General features: G+C 36.8%; 1 protein-coding gene across 7 annotated transcripts in view; it reads right to left on the reverse strand.

The window, feature by feature from the left end:
- Positions 1-21,588, reverse strand: part of LOC450461 (putative inactive neutral ceramidase B) — a 96,316-nt gene that overhangs the window by 22,878 nt on the left and 51,850 nt on the right. For all 7 annotated transcript variants that reach the window (XR_010146888.1, XM_054659598.2, XM_009458463.4 and 4 more), the window contains 6 exons: positions 12,842-12,962; positions 9,073-9,198; positions 7,303-7,389; positions 5,369-5,473; positions 5,162-5,243; positions 306-421 (listed from right to left, as the gene is read on the reverse strand). Coding sequence is in view for 6 of the 7 variants with exons in the window: in XM_054659598.2 (XP_054515573.2) it covers positions 306-421; positions 5,162-5,243; positions 5,369-5,473; positions 7,303-7,389; positions 9,073-9,198; positions 12,842-12,962 (637 nt within the window). In the remaining variant the exon portion in view is untranslated. The remainder of the gene's footprint in view (positions 1-305; positions 422-5,161; positions 5,244-5,368; positions 5,474-7,302; positions 7,390-9,072; positions 9,199-12,841; positions 12,963-21,588) is intronic.

Consider the following 21,588-nt stretch of genomic DNA (forward strand, 5'->3'; position numbering starts at 1 on the left):
TCCCTTCTTGGAACCAACAAAAATAAATTCTGAGTAAGATAAATGTTCATCTTATTCTGCCTTTCCCACTGTCCTAATTGTTGTATTTATTAATCATAAGGGCAATAGGTAAATCAATATAATTTATTACCATAACCTTCATTCCTTAGAGTCATGGAACCCATTTTTTAATATTAAAAACTTGATATGGGAATATCTAAATAAGACTTCCCATCTCAGTAGATATCTACCATTCATTACCTGACAGTTCACATATTTAAAAATAACAATATGCTGATTTCACCATGATAATGAAAATGCATTACTTCTCCGGTGTGAAGAAGGATGGGCTTTGGTTTATGACATTCTTTAATTTCTTCAGATGGCTTTCCCAGGATCTGGTCCCGAATGGTGTCCCAAAATGGATCCCCTTCTCTTTTCCCTATTAGAAATGTTAGGATTAGTATACTTCCTTGAACCAACCCTCTCAAAAAAGTCATTATCTTGACAAATATTGTACAATAATCTTTTAAGGAGTTTCAGAGATTTTATTAAGGTTGTTGTTCAATTATTCCAAACAGTTTGAGTAATAGAATAGGAAAAATGTCCTGTGCATCCTAAGACATGAGCCATTGTTTAATTAGATCTTCAGTGTGGTCAAGAGAACGACAGAGTATATGTTGTCAACGTCCTTAAAGTTTTGTTTCTATTACTCCTGCTCATTCATGTTGCAAATAAAAACAGTTTGACATAATTAACTGCAGATTTGTGGACTAAATCACTTTTTTCCTGTTTTGAAAATGAAAAATTACACCTCCAACTCACAATACCAGTTGTCTGACTTATGGTCCCTGAAATAATTTCTCCTGAATTTAGTTATCTACACACACACACACACACACACACACACACACACACACACAAAGCAGTAAAAAACAAAAATAAACTTCATATGCATAATCTGGGGTAAAAGGTTTTGTAACTATAAAACTTATGAATTAAGAATCTATACTCTATTCAAAAAATGTAATAATTATAAATGTCTGTGTAACATAAACTGAAAACTCACAGAAATGAAGAAAGAAATACACATTTCAGTAACAATACTGAAATTTTCAATAACCCACTCTCAATCATGGATAGAACAACTAGGCGGAAGATCAACAGAAAACTTGAACTAGACCTACCAATCTATAGAATACTCCACCCAACAATAACAGAATATACATTCTTCTCACGTGCACATGAAATATTATCTGTGGTAGATCATGTGCTGGCCAAAAGACAAATCTCATTAAATTTTACAAAGTAGAAATAATACAAAATATGTTTTCCAAATACAGTGAAATGAAATTAAAAATAAAGAATAGGAAAAAATGGAGAAGCTTACAAATATGCAGAAATTAAGCAGTATGATCTGAAATAGCTAATAATCAAGGAAGAAATCAAAGGAAAATCTGGAAATACTTTATCATGAATGAAAATGAAAACACAACACATCAAAACTTATGGTATGCAGTGACAGCTGTGTTCAGTGAGACATTTATAGTTGTAAATGCCCATATATTAAGAAAGAAGAAAAATCTCAAACCAATAACCTAATTTCCACCTGAAGACATTGGAAAAGGAAAGTAAACTAAATCAAATGTTGAAAAAGAAGGAAATAATCAGTATTCAAAACAAAATCAATTAAACAGTGAGTAGAAAGAAAACAGAAAAATCAATGAAACCAAAAGATGGTTTTTTGAAAAGGTCAACAAAATTGGCAAAACTTTAGCTAGATTGACCAAAAAAAAAAAAAAACAGAGAGAAGACTTAAATTATTAAAATCAGAAATTAGAACATTAATACTGACTTTAAAGAAATAAAAAGAATTATAAAGGAAAACTATAAGTAGTTGTACGCTAACAAATTAGATAACTTAGATAAAATGGAAAAATTTCTAGAAAGACAAACTACCAAAATTGACTCAAGAAGAAATAGGCAATCTAAAAAAAAAAACTATAAAAAGTAAAGAGATTGATTCATAACACATTTTTAACTACTTACAACAAATAACAGAGCTCAGATTGCTTTACTGCTGAATTCCACCAACCAAAGAATTAGTACTAGCTTTTCCAAAACTTTTCCAAAATAATAGAAAAGGGAACACTTCCTGATTCATTCTATGAGGCCAATATTATCCTGATATAAAACCAGACAAAGATATCACAAGAAAAGAAAACTACAGAACATTTTCTCTGATAAATAGGACACAAAAACCTACAACAAAATACTAGCAAACTGAATACAACAACACAGAGAAAGAATTGTTATAGAACATGACCAACTGGGATTTATTCCAGGAATACAAAGTTGGTTAAACATTCAAAAACTGATTAATGCAGTACAACATATTAATATAATTTTTTAATTACATGATAATCTGAGCAGATACAGAGAGAAATATTTGCCAAAAAACAATACCATTTTATGACAATAACACTCAACAAACTAGGAATAGAAGTAAATTTCCTCAACCTGATGAAGGATTAAAAACCCAGAGCTAACATTATACTTAATGATGAATGACTGAATGCTTTTTCCATACTATTAGGAACAACACAGAATATACACTCTTTTCACTTTTATTCAACATTGTTCTGAAGGTTCTAGGCAGGCAATTAGGCAAGAAAAAGAAATAAAAGGCATTCAGATTGGAAAAGAAAAATTAAAACTATTAATATTTCTATTTTAAGATGACATGATCTTGTATAGAGAAAAATCCTAAATCATCCATTAAAATATTAGAACTAATAAATGAGTTCAGCAAGGTTGTAGGATATAAGGTCAATACAGCTATCCATTGTATTTCTATACGTTTTCTATGAACAATCCAAAAATGAAATTAAGAAAAAATTTCCATTTACAATAGCATAGAAAAGAGTGAAATACTAAGAAATAAACTTAACAAAAAATACAAAATTTATTTTTTGTATTTGTCTTAAAATTACAAAACATTGTTGAAAAAAATTAAAGAAGGTCTAAATGAATCCTAAAACATCTATGTACGTGGATCAGATTACATAATATTGTTAAGATGGCAATACTCCCCCAAATTAATCTGTAAATTCAATGATATTCCCATCGGAATCCCAGCTGACTTCTTTGTAAAAATTTACAAGCTGATTCTAAAATTCCTGTGGAATCTCAAGAAACTCAGAAGTCAAAACAATCTTGGAAGAGGAGGACAAGGTAGAAAGACATACTTTCTGATCTTAAAGGAAACAATAACCAAGAGACGGTTATACTGGCACAAGGTTAGGCATATAGATCAATGGAATAGAATTGATCATCCAGACATAAAGCCATGTGTCAACTAATTTTTAACAAGTGTGCCAAGATTATAGAACGGGTAAATAATAATCTTTCCAATAAGTGGTGCTAGGATAACTGAATAGCCATATGCAAAAGAATAAAGGTAGGCCATTACCTCCATGATACACAAAGTTTAACTAAAAATGGATCCAAGACTTAAATGTAGAGCTAAAACCATAAAAATCTTATAAGAAAATAGGGGTAAATCTTCATGACATTGAATTTGGAAAAAGATTCCTATATATGACACAAAACCATGAGTAACAAAAGAAAATTTAGACTTCATAAAAATTAAGAATGTTTGTGCTTCAAATGATACAATCAATAAAGTGAAAAAACCTACAGAATGGAAGAAAAAAAATTTTTTTTGAGACAGAGTCTCACTCTGTTGCCAGGCTGGAGTGCAGTGGTGCAATCTTGTCTCACTGCAACATCTGCCTCCTGGGTTCAAGCGATTGTCCTACCTCAGCCTCCCGAGTAGCTGGGACTACAGGCGTGCGCCACAATGTCTGGCTAATTTTGTATTTTTAGTAGAGACAGGGTTTCACAATGTTGACCAGGGTGGTCTCAATTTCCTGACCTGATGATCTGCCCACCTCAGCCTCCCAAAGTGCTGGGAAAATATTTTTATATCACACATCTGATGAGAGAACGTATACAGAATACACAAAGAACACTTATAACTCAATAATAAAAAGAAAAATAACCCAAATTTTAAAAGAAGAAAACTACGGAAATGACATTTCTCCAAGGGAGATATACATGTGGTTAATATGCACATGAAAAGGTGTTTGACATCATTAATTATTAGGGAAATGCAAATCAAAACCACAATGAGATATCCCTCCACACCCACTAAGGTAGCTAGATTCAGTAAGTCAGATAATAACAAGTATTGGCAAATACATTAAAAAATCAGAAAACTATACACTGCCTGTGGAAATGTAAAATGGTGCAGCCATTTCAGAAATAGTCTGGCAGCTTTTCAGATGATTAAATATAGAGTTATATATTCCAGCAATTGCAATCCTAGATATATACCCAAGAGGATAGATGAAAACAAACACCCACATAAAAATCCCATGAATATTTATAGACTATTTATAGATTCATAATAACCAAAACATGGGATAACCCAAATGTTCATCAACTGAGGAAGGTTTAAACAAACTGATATGTTGATACAATGGAATATTATTCAACCATAAAAAAAGAATGAGGCTGGGAGCAGTGGCTCACACCTGTAATCCCAGCACTCTGGGAGGCTGAGGCGGGCGGATCACTTGAGGTCAGGAATTCCAGACCACCATGGCCAAATGGTGAAACCCCATCTCTACTAAAAATACAAAAATTAGCCAAGCGTGGTGGCAGGTGCCTGTAGTCTCAGCTACTTGGGAGGCTGAGGCAGGAGAATCGCTTGAACTTGAGAGGTGGAGGTTGCAGTAAGCTGAGATGGTGCCACTGTACTCCAGCCTGGGTGACAAGAGCAAAATTCTGTCTCAAAAAAAAAAAAATGCATGCTACAATGTCAATGAACCTTTGAAAGATGATGCTAAGTGAAAGAAGCCAAGAAAAAATGTCACATATTATATGATTCCATTTGTATTAAGTGTCCAGAATAGGAAAATATGGAGACAGAAATATTAGTGGTTGCTTAGGTCTGGGGGCGGCGGGTGCGGTACATGGTCATGTACAAACCTGGAAAACCAGCAGACCCTGAGTTTAAAAATTAATAAATGTATTGGCTACAATGAAACCTGATCAGAGAACAGAACCCAGAAGCTTCAGAAGCTGAAACCATAGATTTTACTGGACTTCACCTTACCCTGTGTAAAATTGAGGCCTCCAACTCCATCAATAGTGCCAGCCGCAAAACTGTAGCCCAATGCTGGTTTACATGTTTTTGACTAAAGGAAAAGTTTTAAAAACAAAACAAAAATGAAAAAGACAAAAGTTAAGCTGAAAGTAAATAATGAGATCAAACCAAAACTTCACCCTTGGGGCATAACCAGTGTGTCTCAGCAGCACTTACTGCATGTGTGGAATTGAGCCAGACGGTCACATCTGTCATATCCACCCACTGGTGTGCTGAAGCCAGTGGTCCCGTTACCTCCTGGGAGGCAGAGGCATAGAGTTCCTAGAAAACACACAGGCTTATTATTCCAAGCAAAAAGGCTAAAGTGAGTATCTCCAACTGTACTCAGGAAGTACCAATTTGATGCAATTTGGAAATGCATCTCTCAGCAAAGCTTTTGTTTTGCTGGTTGCTTAGAATTGGCCACCAACCACATGGGTCTCTCTCTACCAAACCCAGGAGTTTCCCAGAAGCTTGAAGTCTCCGAGGCTGTTGACCTGTGTCAACTCCCCACAAAAATGAAATTATAGTGATACAGGCTGTGGCACAAAAGGCCTCAATCTCACTTGAAAGATCACCAAGAAAATTTAAGATTAGGAATAACTGGACCAAATTACTTTCTTTGCTAGAGTGAGAGTGTATCTTTGTGTGTTCTTATAGGGTCTTCCTTTCAGAATACTTGAGTCCTGCAGCAGGTTGGGGCCAAAGGTAGCTTGGAAGACTTCAAGCCCTGCTTTGTCTGCAGCACCTCGCCCACCCACAATCCACTCTTCGGTGCTTTTGCTTTTGTGTTTTAATATGGTCAATTGATGCTTTTTCAATCTTATGGGAAACATGAGTCAAAACAAGTTTAAAAAACTCTTTGTTTTTATTAATTCGCATTATATAACATAGGCAAATCCTGTTTCATCAAACGTTCTCTTGCCTGACACTTAGCTCATTTCCACTCTGTCCCCACCTCAGTTTCAATGGCCACATGAGAGCTCTCATAAGTCATCAGCAAGACCAGCTGCAGCCTGCCACTCCTAATTAAGAGAGAAGTTGTGCCTTGCTGAGAAGAGAATGCAGAATGTGGGTCAAATCTCTATGACTCTCCTGCTCAGAATGGGAACAAAATTTCTGACACTAAAGTGTGTCATGGGTGCACACCCTAAATAGAATCTGTGAATTTAGAATAATCCACTGATAATACCACAGTAATTAAAAAGAAACTGCAGCAATTAGGCTGGCTGTTGCTACCAATTTTGTGTCAGATTGTTCTTTAAAGGTGCTTTTGTCCTTCCTTAGTTGCTCTTGAAAGATTTTAGAACCCTTGGAATAAACTATTTAAACACACACACACACACACACACGCAGCAAAGGTATGAATAAGCTATGAAAAGAAAGAGATTTAACCATATCAAGGACATCTCAGTTCGAGGTAATTTTTTTGTCTTTTTGCTTAGAAATCTGTCTCCATAGAAGCTGAAACAAAATATGGGGACAAAATGGGAAATAAAATTCAGGAGGGGGAGGAAATCAGAGTAATTCATAGTAATCTCACTGGAGACCAGATTTGATGAAGAGAGCTTCATCAAAAAGTTTTGTAAAAAGAAAAGAATAGATGGATGATCTTTGCATATTGAAGAACACCAGGAACTAATTTAAATCCAAGTTTCAAGAACTGGAGTTCTATGGCTCAGCTTTCTCTTGTCACCAAAGGAAAAGTTAAGAGATAGTTGGGTGACTTTTGGCAAGCAAAGGCCTTAAAGACTTCTGAGAATTTGAATCAATCTGGTCATATCTAATGCCACAAGAAATTGAAAATCTTATAGTCTATGTTCCTAGTGTCTAAGCAAGCACTCTGGCTTTCTAGACATTCTAAAATAGAATGTTTTCCTGATTACTTGGTTTTAAATTTACTTCCTATAAAAGTCAGACCTGAGCAGTCAGACAGAGGTTCCCATGTGGATTGCAAAGGCCACCTCCCAAGCTGACCTCTTCTAGACTCCCCAGCACAACCTGAGCATTTGCTGTTTTCTTTACAGTATTCAACTTCCTAATGAACCAAGTCAATGGATTTTAAAGGACAATTTTAAACGAAGATTAAAGGAGCGAGGCCCATGGCTTACCTTTGCTCTCTGATACATGGCCCGTCCTATAATTTGTGTGCTGTCAAACATATCCTGTCCAGGTCCCTTAGCAATGCACATGCTAGGCTGGAACAAAATAAGATAGGATGCATTCTTGGCCAAGTAAGAAATTATTTTAAGGAATAAAGAATTATAACTGAATCTAAGCAAATAGATTTTTAAAACCACATTCTTGCATTTCTTTTCAGGTAGTCTCTCAAAGTACAAACAATAAAAACAAAATCATACCTGGAATTAGAACAGTGAATGTCTTTAGAAATGATCTATTCTGGAGCCTTTCTTTTAAAAATAAGGAAATTGAGGCTCAGGTTAAAAGATGTGTTGCTGATTATGCAGGTATCTAATATCTGAGCTAAGACTTGAAGCCAGGTCTTTCTATTGACTGCACATCTTTCTACTTGCTTGTTCTTGCCTCTGATTCTTACTCATGATCACCTTAAACTGAAACTCGATTAAAATTATATTGGAACAACTAGCTGGACTTCTGGGGAAAAAATCAATAAACAAATCTGGCTCTATTTCCTACTTCTTATGTCAGAAAAAATTGAGATTGATCAAGCACTTAAATATTATAAGTGGAATCAAAAAATTACTAAAAGAAAATATGAATAAACATATTTTGTAGTATGAGGGTGTGGGCAGACCCTCCTGAAAGTTATCTAGAACAAGCTTAGTTAAACTGGACAGGTTAAACATCTTAAATTTCCACAGGGGGCAAAAGACATAAATAAGACAGAAAGACAACTGATAAACTTTAGGAAAACCTTGTACCATTTTGACAAAACTAAGACTTTAATATATTAGGAGCTTTAAAAAGTCGATAAGAAAAAAATCTTTATTAATACTGGTTTAACCCCGTTGGGTGGAGTTGACTGGGATGGAATAAACATCCCAGAAATAGTATACAAAAAAAGCATTATCACAGGTGAAATGTTCTACAAACACAAAGAATAAGAACCCAAAAAGTAGCATCTACTGCTCATGTCAAAGTTGAAAACAAAGCTAAATGAACATTGTGGGAGTTAAATAAATGATGGTATAGCCTAACTTGCTGTCTTTAAAACATATCACACAGATCTGGATATACTCGTTGAAAAGTTTCTAAGACAAATTAAGTGGAAAACTCAAGTCCTGGATACAAAACTCAAAATCCATAAATAAGTCATATAATGTTGTTTATAAATGCATAGGTAAATACATAGGAGGAGGTATGAGAATAGTAACTTCCGGGAAGAGCAAAGTATAGAGGAAAGGGAGGCGAAGACGGACTTTCACTTTTTACTATTCTCTGTACTTCCACATTATTTGAATTTTTACAGCAATTTTTTTTGCTTGTAATTTTTAAGAAAGGAGAAGCAATTTAGGTCTTATATTAAAAACCCTATAAACTTTATAATCCGTGAGAAATGTCTCAGGCAGGCAATTTTTACTACAAACTTGTGACTTCCAAAATGCCAAAGCAAAATGTTTCAGATTGAACAAGTTGGGGAAGGGTAGAGTTAATCTCTGACAGTTACTGAATTGTCTCATCATTCAAAAAACTTAACAGTCACTCAAATGGAAAAATATAACTTCACTCAGTTAAAATTTACTGGGTTTGGACAGGTGCTTTTGAGAAGGGCAGATGTTAGGGAGAACTAGGCCAGTGTATACTAGAAGACAAGGTATTTGTAAATTAATGATAAATATTCAAACATAAAATGTTTTTGAGATGCAAAAACAAAGATTTCATGTGCCATAATTACCTACCCCACCAATGGGACAAGTGCTATTGGCGTTATCACAGGACTCTCCTGTGTTGATGCAACGTGGTCCAAGAATGTTGGGGGACACATCTCCTAGGTTTGATGAAGCAAAGGCTGCTACAAATGGCCCCTGCCAAAAGAAATGCCAAGTTGCCTTTTATTCTTTCCTATTTCCTGTAATGAATGCCATTAGAAATACAAACATTAAATCCACTCTGGCAAACTATTCAAAATCATTTGCAGGCAATAAAAAGAGGATATAAAATATTCTGTAGGTTGCCTGTTCACTCTGATGATAGTTCCTTTTGCTGTGCAGAAGCTCTTTAGTTTAATTAGATCCCATTTGCCAATGTTGGCTTTTGCTGCTATTGCTTTTGGTGTTTTAGTCATGAAGTCTTTACCAATCCCTATGTCCTAAATGGTATTTGCCTAGGTTTTCTTCTAGGGTTTTTATGGTTTTGGGTCTTACGTTTAAGTCTTTAATCCATCTTGAGTTAATTTTTGTATAAGGTGTAAGGAAGGGGTTCAGTTTCGGTTTTCTGCATATGGCTAGCCAGTTTCCCCAATACCATTTATTAAATAGGGGATCCTTTGTTGCTATTGCTTTTGGTGTTTTAATCATGAAGTCTCTACCCATCCCTATGTCCTAAATGGTATTTGCCTAGGTTTTCTTCTAGGGTGTTTATGGTTTTAGGTCTTACATTTAAGTCTTTAATCCATCTTGAGTTAATTTTTGTATAAGGTGTAAGGAAGGGGTCCAGTTTCAATTTTCTGCATATGGCTAGCCAGTTTTCCCCACACCATTTATTAAACAGGGGATCCTTTCCCTATTGCTTGTTTTTGTCAGGTTTGTCGAAGATCAGATGGTTGTAGATCTGTGGTGTTATTTCTGAGGCCTCTGTTCTGTTCCAATGGTCTATATGTCTGTTTTGGTACCAGTACCATGCTGTTTTGGTTACTGTACCCTTGTAGTATAGTTTGAAGTTAGTTCAACCATTGGGGAAAACAGTGTGATGATTCCTCAAGGATCTACAACTGGAAATACCATTTGACCCAGCAATCCCATTACTGGGTATATACCCAAAGGATTATAAATCATTCTACTATAAAGACACATGCACACGTATGTTTATTGTAGCACTATTCGCAATAGCAAAGACCTGGAACCAACTCAAATGCCCATCAATGATAGACTGGATAAAGAAAATGTGGCAGATATATACCATGGAATACTATGCAGCCATAAAAAAGGATGAGTTCATATCCTTTGCAGGGACATGGACGAAGCTGGAAACCATCATTCTCAGCAAACTAACACAAGAACAGAAAACCAAACACCACATGTTCTCATAAGTGGGAGTTGAACAATGAGAACACATGGACACAGGGAGGGGAACATCACACACTGGGGCCTGTCAGGGGGTGGGGGGCTGGGGAGGGATAGCATTAGGAGAAATACCTAAGGTAGATGATGGGTTGATAGGTGCAGCAAACCACCATAGCACGTGTATACCTGTGTAACAAACCTGCATGTTCTGCACATGTATCCGAAAACTTAAAGTATAATAATAAAAAAAAATCCAGAAAAAAATATTCTGAGAAAACTTTTTATTCCGGTAAAGGCTCACATTACAGTCGGTATACATATTATTACTGAAAATATTCCAATTATCACTGATTCAAGTGGGAGAGTTTCAAATTATGCCTCAAACAGAAATATTTTAACCAGAAACACTGTGTGCAACAACAAATTATAAAATGCTGACCAGTCAATCTAGTCTATTGTGTTTTATCTGGAGCTCAGAGATCCCTTTGCCCTTTAAAAATAAATATGCTCTTGGCTTAAACAGAAAAAAGCAAATACAGACTTTCCTGTTGCACAATGAAACTAAATATACCATCCACAATCTGGACTTGCCCTTGATGTGTATTTTCTCTCTCTTTTCAACATAATTAGAGCCATGCAAGTCCTCTGCCTCAAACCAACCACTCTACCATTCTACCTTAAATGGCTCTAATTTTCTTAGGGAAAGAGATAACTAAGTATTGGAGATATAAATCTTTTTTGATACTAAAGAGATAATTTATTTCATAGTGCCTAGCACTCAGGCAGTGATCATAAATAGAAAACTCTCTTCTTTTCCCTAAAATGCAGGCTAAAGTGAGAAAATAGTAAGAGTGAGTTTTGCCAACAAAGGAGCTTGCTTTGGTTTGGATGTGGTTTATTCCTGCCAAAACTCATGTTGAAATTTGATCTCCATTGTGGCATTGCTGAGAGCTGTAGCCTAGTAGGAAGAGACTGATCCCTCCTGAATAGAATAATGCCCTCCCACAGGATGAGTGGCTTCTCACTCTCTAGGGAATGGATTGTAGTAGTTCTTGCAAGAGCAGGATTGTTAAAAAAGAGCCTGGCTTCCTCAGTTTTTCTCTCTTGCTTCCTCTTTCACATGTGATCTCTTTGCACATCCTAGTTCCTCTTGTTTTCTTTTTGTTTGTTTGTTTTTTTGAGACGGAGTCTCGCAATATCCCCCAGGCTGGAGTGCAATGGCACGATCTTGGCTCACTGCAACCTCTGCCTCCTGGGGTCAAGCAATTCTCCTGCCTCAGCCCTCAGCCTCCCAAGTAGCTGGGACTATAGGCACACACCACCATGCCCGATTAATGTTTTGTATTTTTAGCAGTGACAGGGTTTCACCATGTTGGCCAGGCTGATCTCGAACTCCTGACCTCGTGATTCACCCACCTCGGCCTCCCAAAGTGCTGGGATTACAGGTGTGAGCCACTGCATTCGGCCTCCTCTTCTGTTTTCTATCATGAATATTTATGTGCAATATTCTGAGAAAATTTTTATTTTATTGGTAATAGCATGAGGCCCTCACCAGATGCAGTTGTTCAGTCTTGAACTTTTCAACCAACAGAATCATGAGCCAAAATAAACCTCTTTTCTTTATAAATTACCCAGTCTCAGTTATTCTGCTAACAAAACAAACTAAGACAGAGCTAAATGATCAGGCTGAATGTTAATGGAAGCTAATATCTTTATAAGGGAATATTAATTGTAGGTAAGGGCCTGGGACTCTTATCCCATTATATAGTCTTCCAAATTTGGGCCTGGAGCAGTGGCTCATGCCTGTAATCATAACATTTTGGGAGGCCGAGGTGGGCAGATCACTTGAGGTTAGGAGTTCAAGACCAGCCTGACCAACATGGTGAAACCCTGTCTCTACTAAAAATACAAAAATTAGCTGGGCGTGGGGGTGTGCACCTGTAATTTCAGCTACTCAGGAGACTGAGGCACAAGAGTTGCTGAATCTGGGAGGCAGAGGTTTCAATGAGCTGAGATCGTGCCACTGCACTCCAGCTTGGGTGATAGAGTGAAACTCTGTCTCAAAAAATAAAAATAAAAATGGTGCTTAATCCTTGTATAGCTCTAAAAACAAAAGTAAATATCAACAGTTTGTCATATTTTCAGCTTAATCAAAAACTACTGTTATTATAAAAATCTTGAACTTTGCCCTTCCTTATTCAACTAATAACTTTATGAAGCAATGAATATAAGGACTATGTAACACAAAAAGCAAATGGTTAGTACTCATTTTTTATTTTTCTTTCCACATTAGGGAGGATGGTAAATGCTGTCTATCCAAGCATACCAATATGTGAGATTGATGATGACACTTTATTCTGGAGATTTGAATCACCTCTTCTGAATGCAGCATGAATGATGACACTCAGTGAATCAAGATGAAGCTTTCAATGATATAAATTCTCACCTGTCCAGGTAGATATCCTTTGTTCTTCTCTTGCTCAAGCAGGTAAGATGCATAGCCCACATTGTCACTGTTTACAAGATGGTTACTGTTGTTCATGCTGACCGGGTGGATGGCAAACCAGCTGTAAAGGAGCAAGAAGCTCTAAATTAATCAGGAGAACCAGAGAACTGGGACCAAGAACTATGACTGGGAGCTTAAGTTTTCTCCAGCAGGAAAAAATATTTTTAAATGATAGACATTCTACATCTAGATTCTTTCATTGTTCATGGGCTTAAAAATACAATGCAAAAAATGTACTCAAGAAGTCTGATCATTTTCTTAAATTAAAAATACAAAACTCCATTTTCATGACTATTTCATCATTGGCATCATCATTGGACTGGTCAGTTACCAGATGACATACCTAAAGAACTGTATATACATGGACTTTGTCCTTCAAGATAGGCACACAGGTAGTAATTGTTCAAATTTATCCAATCTGACATTTACTAAGGGTTACCTGTATGCTAAGCACTGAATAAACTGTGGTTTACTTTCAGAATCTCACCAAAGACACAGATGTGAACAAATGGCTTTAACACAGTGTGACAAACGTTGCGAAGAAACAGGCATAAAGTGTTCAGGGACCACAGATGACTAACAATTAATTCTTGTGGGCATTACAGGGAGAGGAAACAGCAGGGTAAATGCACAGAGGCATAAAAGAGGATGTTAGGCATAATTCAGTATATCCTTATGCCTAGTAATACCTTGTTTAAGTGTAAAGTTATACAGTTTACAAACTAATTTCACATCTGTTACCTTATTTGAACTTCACACAACTCTGAGAGACAGGCTGTTTTACCTCTACTCTGCATAGGTGACCCAGAGAAGCAAAATAATGGTCCACTGTTCACAGAGGCCCAGGACTCAAGTCTGGGTCTTGTGACACCGTGTCCAGTGGCCTTTGTAGGCTCAAACCCTCACACAGGTGAAAAGGATATTTACAGAGTGGAAGGCAGTAAAGCAGATTAACTGGAACGCTCAAGAAAAGAGAGATGCTAGTTCATAAACTGTCAGGTTAACTTAGAATTTAAAAAAAATTGTTGATTCAATTCTTTGTTGAAAAATCTTTAAACGTTTTTGCTTACATTCCTACCTAAGCACTGTAATGCACAAAACTAAGCATCTATTTAATGGCTAGGAAGGGTTTAGGACTTCAAGATCATCTTTCAAGCATCAGTTCTTATTGCCTATCAGAAGCAGATGTAGGGCAGAGGTGGCCTGCTCAAAGCCCATTGGCGCTAGGCAGGCAACACAAATGAGTCATGCTAGTTGGTACAATAGGGACTGGTGTGGACTGTAGAAAACTTGCAGTGTCTAAAGTTCACAGCCTCTACTCAGCTCCAGCCAAGTGTTGCATTATGGGAGTATAAACCAGTGCTGCCAGCTCTTCTCCTTTATTCAAAAGGGGCCACAAATCCATGTTTTCATATGTATTTATCAACTTTAAAATTCTTCAGGAAGTAAATGGCATGGAAACAAAGGACGGGAACTGCTATACATTAAGAGACTTAAAACTTGTAGCCAACAAATGTAGTTTGTGATCTGATTCAAACAAAACAACTATTTGAAACAAACAAACAAAAAAAGACTTTTTGATATAATCAGGGAAGACCGAACACAGATTTGGTGTCAGATCATATTAAGAAATTAATTTTAATTTTGTTGGTTGTAATAAATGATTGGGGTTACATATGTTTTAAAGTCTTTATCTGATGAAGATAAATACTGTAATATTTATGAGTGAATTTTATCTAAAGACACATGGACACGTATGTTCGTTGCAGCACTATTCACAATAGCAAGACATGAAATCAACCTAAATGCCCGTCAGTGATAGACTAGATAAAGGAAATGTGGTACATATACACCGTGGAATACTATGCAGCCATAAAAAGAACAAGAATATGTCCTTTGCCGGAACATAGATGGAGCTGGAGGCCATTACTCTTAGCAAACAAACACAGGAACAGAAAACCAAATACCACATGTTCTCACTTATAAGTGGGAACTGAATGATGAGAACACATGGACCAACAGATGCTGGGGCTTATTGGAGAGTGAAGGGTGGAAGGAGGGAGAAGATTAGGAAAAATAACTAATGGGTACTAGGCTTAATACCTCGGCGATGAAATAATCTGTACAATGAAGCCCCATGACACACATTTACCTATGTAACCAAACTGCAAATGTACCCCTGAACTTAAAATAAAAGTTAAGTTTTTTAAAAAGAAGTATATTATGTCCTGGTATTTGCTTTCAAATACTCTAGCCAAAAAAAAAAAAAAAAAAGTGAGGGGAAGGATATAACAGAATGACAGAGTCTTGCTAATTATTGAATCTGGGCAATAAGTTATATGGAGAGTCATTATATTAATCACTGTAGGCATTCGAAAATTTCTGTGTCGTTTCTTTTTTCATGTTGGCATCCATTTTGAATTTTTCGAAACACAATGTCAAGCCAAATCACCAATGAGTGAGCTGAATTCAGTCCCTGACATGGCTATTTGCCCCTGTGCTAAGGAATAAACATTTATTGGGCTGAAGATATTCTAAGAGTCATCCCCTCGCAGTTATTTGCAAGGTGTTTACATTTAGGAATATTCTTCTATTAGGTTTGTGTGTGTGGTTTTGTCTCTTTCTCTTAGAACTCAAGTATCAGGAAATTCTAATCAACTAGTGTTTTCCAGTTACATGGATTTTGCTTTTTTGGAGTTTCTTTAGTTTGGAAGAAAATGTGGTGGTAGCATTTTGGCTTCCCAACCAAAACATTTCCATCTGATACCATCACACTGAGGTCAGCCAGCTTCAGCCAACACTGAATATTTCCATTACAATCAAACAAAAACCATAGAACTATTCTGCTGACATTATTTAGCTCTTATTAGACAAAGGACTTTATGTACAAGATCTCATTTTATTCTCACAGGGAACCCTTTGAGTCAAGTACTATCATTATCTTCATTCCGCGACTAAGAAAACTAAGTCCCAGAGTGGTAACGTTACCTGACCTAGGTCACACAATGGTAAGTCAAGAAGCAGAGCAATGAATTCAGGTTGTGTGTGTGTGTGTATAGATAGATAGATGATAGATAGATAGATAGATAGATAGATAGATAGATAGATAGATAGAGATAGAGATATATGCTCTTATCCACTGTGGAATCCTGGTTCTGTCCCTTCTCTTCATTCACTTGCTCATTCACTACACATTTGGTTAACTTTGACTCTGTGCCAGCCACCAGGAACATAAAGATAAATGAGGTATCATCTTGGCCTTGAGAAATGCTTCACAAAAGATGTGACACTTGAGCTAGGTCTTAAAAGATGAGGAAGAGCTACGCAAAGGAATCACTAGATAACGAGTACTCCTAGCAGAGGAAATAACATCTGCAAAGGCATGGAGATATGAAGGAGGGCCCTGTGTTCAGAGAGTGGATAGTCAGGGCGGCCAGAGCAGAATGGATATGGACAAGGAAAGATGGCAGCTGTATCATTCATTCAATCAGAGTGAATTTATTGGGAATCATGTTGATTGGCATTGTGTGAAGGATCGTAAAGAGGAATCAGATGCATTTCCTACCATCAAGGACCTTGCACAATTGGCCACAATGGTAACTGTGGAGAAAGCATGTACTAAGAATTTCACTCTACTAGTTAGATATAGACTTGATTTCTTCTTCTTTTGAAAAAGTGTCTCACTCTGTTGCCCAGGCTGGAGTGCAGTGGTGCAATCATGGCTCACTTCAGCCTTGACCTCCCAGACTCAAGTGGTCCTCCTACTTCAGCCGCCCAAGTAGCTGGCACTACAGATGTGCACCACAATGCCAAGTTAATTCTTTTTATTTTTTGTAGAGATGGGGTCTCACTATGTTGCCCAGGCTGATCTCCAACTCCAGAGCTCAAGTGATCCTCCTGCCTCACCTTCCTAAAGTACTGCTTTTACAGGCATGAGCCACCACACCTGGCTTGATTTCTTCTTTATTCCATTTATTTTAAGCCTCAGAAAATAAACTGAACTTTTTCTCTAGAATATTAAAATAAGTGTTCAGAAAAAAGTTATTTAAATTGAAGGAAAGGAAGATGTCATATTTTTCCTCCATTGTCCTTTGAAATGTGCACTATTAAAATAGCAAACTTGTCACAGCAACCAAAGTACTATAGTTATGGATGAATATTTATAAAGATATGCAGGAAGGTGATCATTTTAATTTTAAAATGCAGTACTTATATTTTATTTTATCTGGCCAAAAAATATTTTTCCAAGCAAAGTTCAAAAGAAAGGAAGAAAGCTTTAGTTTCAGAAGTTAAGAATTCAGACATAAAAGGATGAATACATCTCTAATAATAAGCATTTTTAAATAATGCTTATGTCACAGCTAAATGTAAAATAGGAAGCAAGGTGCTACTTGAATCAGCATGATGTAATTAAAAGTACAGCAGAAAGTCAAGAGATTGGGGACCTTATCCTAGTTTGTAGCAAAGTTAGTCAAAATTTCTGGACTAAAATTTAAAAATTATTGAGACTGAAAAATAATAGATTTCAACGATTATAGAATCAGTAAACAACATATTAATATAAAACACTACAATTTTTTTTTCCTTCTGTGTAAAGGAGGCATTTGGAGAAAAAGATCTCTAGTGATTCTTTCAATTCAGACATTGCATGTGCCCTACTCTGAAACAAAGGTAAAAGCAGATTCCATGCACTCAGACCTGGGCCTCCATGTCCAGTGTGCAAGTTGTGCCCTGTACAAAGAACACTGGCAAAGGGGATAAGTAGGTGGTTAAATCCAGCCTCTGTGCAGCTCACTGAGCCCGGCACTTCAGCCAGCCCAGAAAAGAGGATGCGTTTGTGTAACTTAGACAAAGGTTCTACATACTAGCATGGCCCTCCCCGACCTAAATGTCCACAAATAGGGAAATAGAATACTGTGTATCCATTCAGAGGTACTGTTCATGAAGATTCATAGCAACATGGGAGCTCTTTAGGAAATAAAATATAGGAGGCTGTAATGGGTTGAATAGTGTCACTCAAAAATGCATGCTCATCTGGAACCTCAGAATGTGACTTACTTGCAAATATGGGTTTTATAGATGTAATCAAGGTAAAGATTAAGTGATATTATACTGACCACATGTAGGCTCTAAATCCAATGACTAGCATCGTTACAAGAGGGAAGGAACAGAGAGAAACCCAGAGACATAGAGAACAAGGTGATATGAAGATGGGGGCACAGATTGGAGGGATGTGTCTACAAGCCAATGAAGCCAAGGATTGATGGCAACCACTAGAAGCTAAAAGAGATGCAGGGAACAGATTCCCCCTTAGAGCCACCAGAAGGAACCAACCCTGCTAATGCCTTGAATTTGGACTTCTGGCTTCCTGACCTGTGAGAGAATAAATTTCTGTTGTTTTAAGCCACCTAGTCTTTGATAATGTGTGGCTTCCCTAGGAAACTAATACAGAGGCTAATATTGTGTTACAGTAGCTGAAAATACCAGCTCTGGGGTCAGACATGAGTTACTTAATTTATTTGAACCTCAGTGTTCATACCTGTAACATAATGATAATAGTAGTACCTGCATTTGACAATTAAAATAACTAATACATGTGAGGTGCTTAGCACAAAGACTGGCTGATACCAACAATGGAATAAATGTTCACTACAAGAATATTGGTGATGCTATACTGATACTACTGCTGCTGCAGCTGCAGATGATGATAATGATGATAAAGGAAAGAGATACAAAGCTCTGAGCATAAATAAATATATATATACATATATATATGATTCGTAAGATTAATACAATGTTAAATATATGGGGGCGGTGTTCAACATTCGCAGCACATGTATATTCAACCCACATGGTATGGGCATGAAATGATTCAGTGAGGATAGCCTGCCCTCTTGTGACAGAGACGTGAGTGCTCACAAAATGCCCATGTGCTCTTCTATTTCCCAGTCTCATTTGCAAGGTGGGGCGTGTGAATACCTCTGACTAATAACATGTGTGCAGAAGGACTACCCAATCTTCACTAGCCTTTCCATGAGTGGAAAATAAGTCTTCAATGTGTTAAGCCACTGGAATTTCACATTCTATCTTGTGTGGCACTTGCCATTAATTACCTTCACACCCTCGTTTTCACTCCCTCACAATCATCCTCACCCCAACCCACTGCAAACTGTTTGGAGAAGAAGAGGAAAGGGTGTTTCATTGTCTTATACTGGAAGGATTACTGGGCCCAGACTTTTACCTAAAGGGCAAGCTAAATTTTAAACCAGCAGAAGAAAACAATACACACCGGACTGCTCAGATTTTAAAAAGATAATGAGCTCTAGCCAGAAGAGCCCTCCTAAAGTTACAGGCACACCTGGGACAAGCATCCTGCAGAATATTTCTACCAACTCCACCCCAGAGAAGTGATGTATGTTCTCAAGGAATCCTTTTGTTATCTTCAAAAATCCTGAATGACAAAGACCTTCTAAATAACAATATTGGAGAAATATCTCATTAGGGTAAATTCCATTAAGTTACAGCAGTCAAAATCCTTGCACCATGCCTTTAGTCCCAGCACTTTGGGAGGCCAAGGCAGGAGTTTGAAACCAGCCTGGCCAACATGGAAAAACCCCATCTCTACTAAAAATATAAAAATTAGCCGGGAGTGACAGCGCACAGCTGTAATCCCAGCTACTGGGGAGGCTGAGGCAGGAGAATCACTTGAACCCCCAGGAGGCAGAGGTTGCAGTGAGCTGAGATCACGCCACTGCACTCCAGGCTGGGCGACAGGGCGAGACTCTGTCAAAAAATAAAAATTAAAAAATTAAAAAATCCTTGCACATTACATGGTAAGTGCAACAAGAAACAGGAAATGGCCAATAGACTATTGTTTTTTTATTTGAGCCAAACCGTGAATTGAAGAAATTCAAAGGAAAACAACAGTGATTTGACTTTTTTAAGCCTGTTACTTGGCAACAGTTGTAAAGCATGGTAATACTAAGATTGGCAAGGGTATGACAAACAACATTCTGCTCAAGTTTGAGTAATGGGAGAGTAAACCAACAAAGGGGTGTTTGGCAATTTATAGGAAAAGCTTTAAAATATAAACATTCTCTTTGGCTCAGGAATCCCATTCTAGGAATTTAGCTTAAGGAAATCATTGGCAAATATGTATCTGTTCAAGAATGCTTATCATAGGCCGGATGTGGTGGCTCACAATTGTAATCTCAACACTTTGGGAGGCCGAGGCGGGCAGATCACCTGAGGTCAGGAGTTTGAGACTAGCCTGGCCAACATGGTGAAACCCCGTCTCTACTAAAAAACTACAAAAATTAGCCAGGTGTGGTAGTGCGCAGCTGTAATCCCACCTACTCAGGAGGCTGAGGCAAGAGAATCGCTTGAACCCAGGTGGTGGAGGTTGCAGTGAGCCAAGATTGCACCACTGCACTCCAGCCTGGGCGACAGAGCAAGACTCCATCTCAAAAAAAAAAATGTTTATCACGATGTATTTTATGATGGAAAACACTGTAAACAACCTAAATAAAAAATGATTGCTGATTAGTTGAGTACATTATGATACATAGAATGAAATACTACATGGCAATTTTTAAATGGTGATTTAAAGAATACTAACTGGCATTGAAAGATATTCATAAGGTATTGCTAAATTAAAAATAGAGTTAACAAACTGTAAATATAATGAAATCCCACTTTTTAAGAAAAATATTATAAATGTGCTTAGAAAAAGTCTGAAAGACTATGTAACAAACTTTTAATAGAAGCTGGCTCTGAGTGTCAGGATCCCCACACGATTTTTTGACTTTTTAATTTTTTTTCTTACTGTGGAAATTTTAGAAAATATATAAAAGAAAAGAAGATTTTAAAAATTACTTGATACAACACCCAGAATGAACCCTAAGGTAAACTATGGGTGATCATGATGTGTCAATGTAGGTTCATCAGTTATAAGGAATGTACTACTCTGGTTGGGGATATTGATAGTGAGGGAGGCTGTTCATGTATTGGAAGAAGGTGCATATAGGAAACCTCTGTACTTCCTGCTCAATTTTGCTGTAAACCTGAAACTGCTTTTAAATATATAGTTTATTAATTAAATAATAATAAAGTCTACTGAAAAAAAAAACTATGCCCAGCACTGGCACGGTATCATTTCTGCATTGTTCTATTGTTCAAAGCAGTCACAGGACCAGCCAAAGTTCAAGAACTAGGAAAATAATCTCCACCTTTTAATGGAGAGTGGCAAGGTCCCTTTGGATAAAACATGGAATAAGAGCAATTGTTGTGTTGTTGCAGCCATTTTTATAAACTACAATCTGCCATGTAAATATATATTTTAAAAATAGCTATCAATCCAAAAAAAGTAAGAGATGAGAAAGGAGGAAAAAGAAGCACTGAAGAGGTGAGACAAATAGCACAAAGTGAGGAGATACAGAAAAGTTCAGATATAATCATCACAATTCCCGAAAATCCACTAAATTCACTTAAAAAACAATGATTGTCAGAGTACAAAGAAATAACTAAAGCTATATGATATTCATAAGAGACACCCTTAAAATGTAAGAATAAAGAAAGGTTCAAAGAAAATGATAGAAAGATATACATGGCAAATTCTGGGTTAGCCACATTAACAGACTATGTAGACTTTAAGACAAAAAAAACACATTATTAGATAAGAAGAGGAT

The sequence above is a fragment of the Pan troglodytes genome, chromosome 8 (assembly GCF_028858775.2).
Source record: "Pan troglodytes isolate AG18354 chromosome 8, NHGRI_mPanTro3-v2.0_pri, whole genome shotgun sequence".
NCBI classification, from domain to species: Eukaryota; Metazoa; Chordata; class Mammalia; order Primates; family Hominidae; genus Pan; species Pan troglodytes.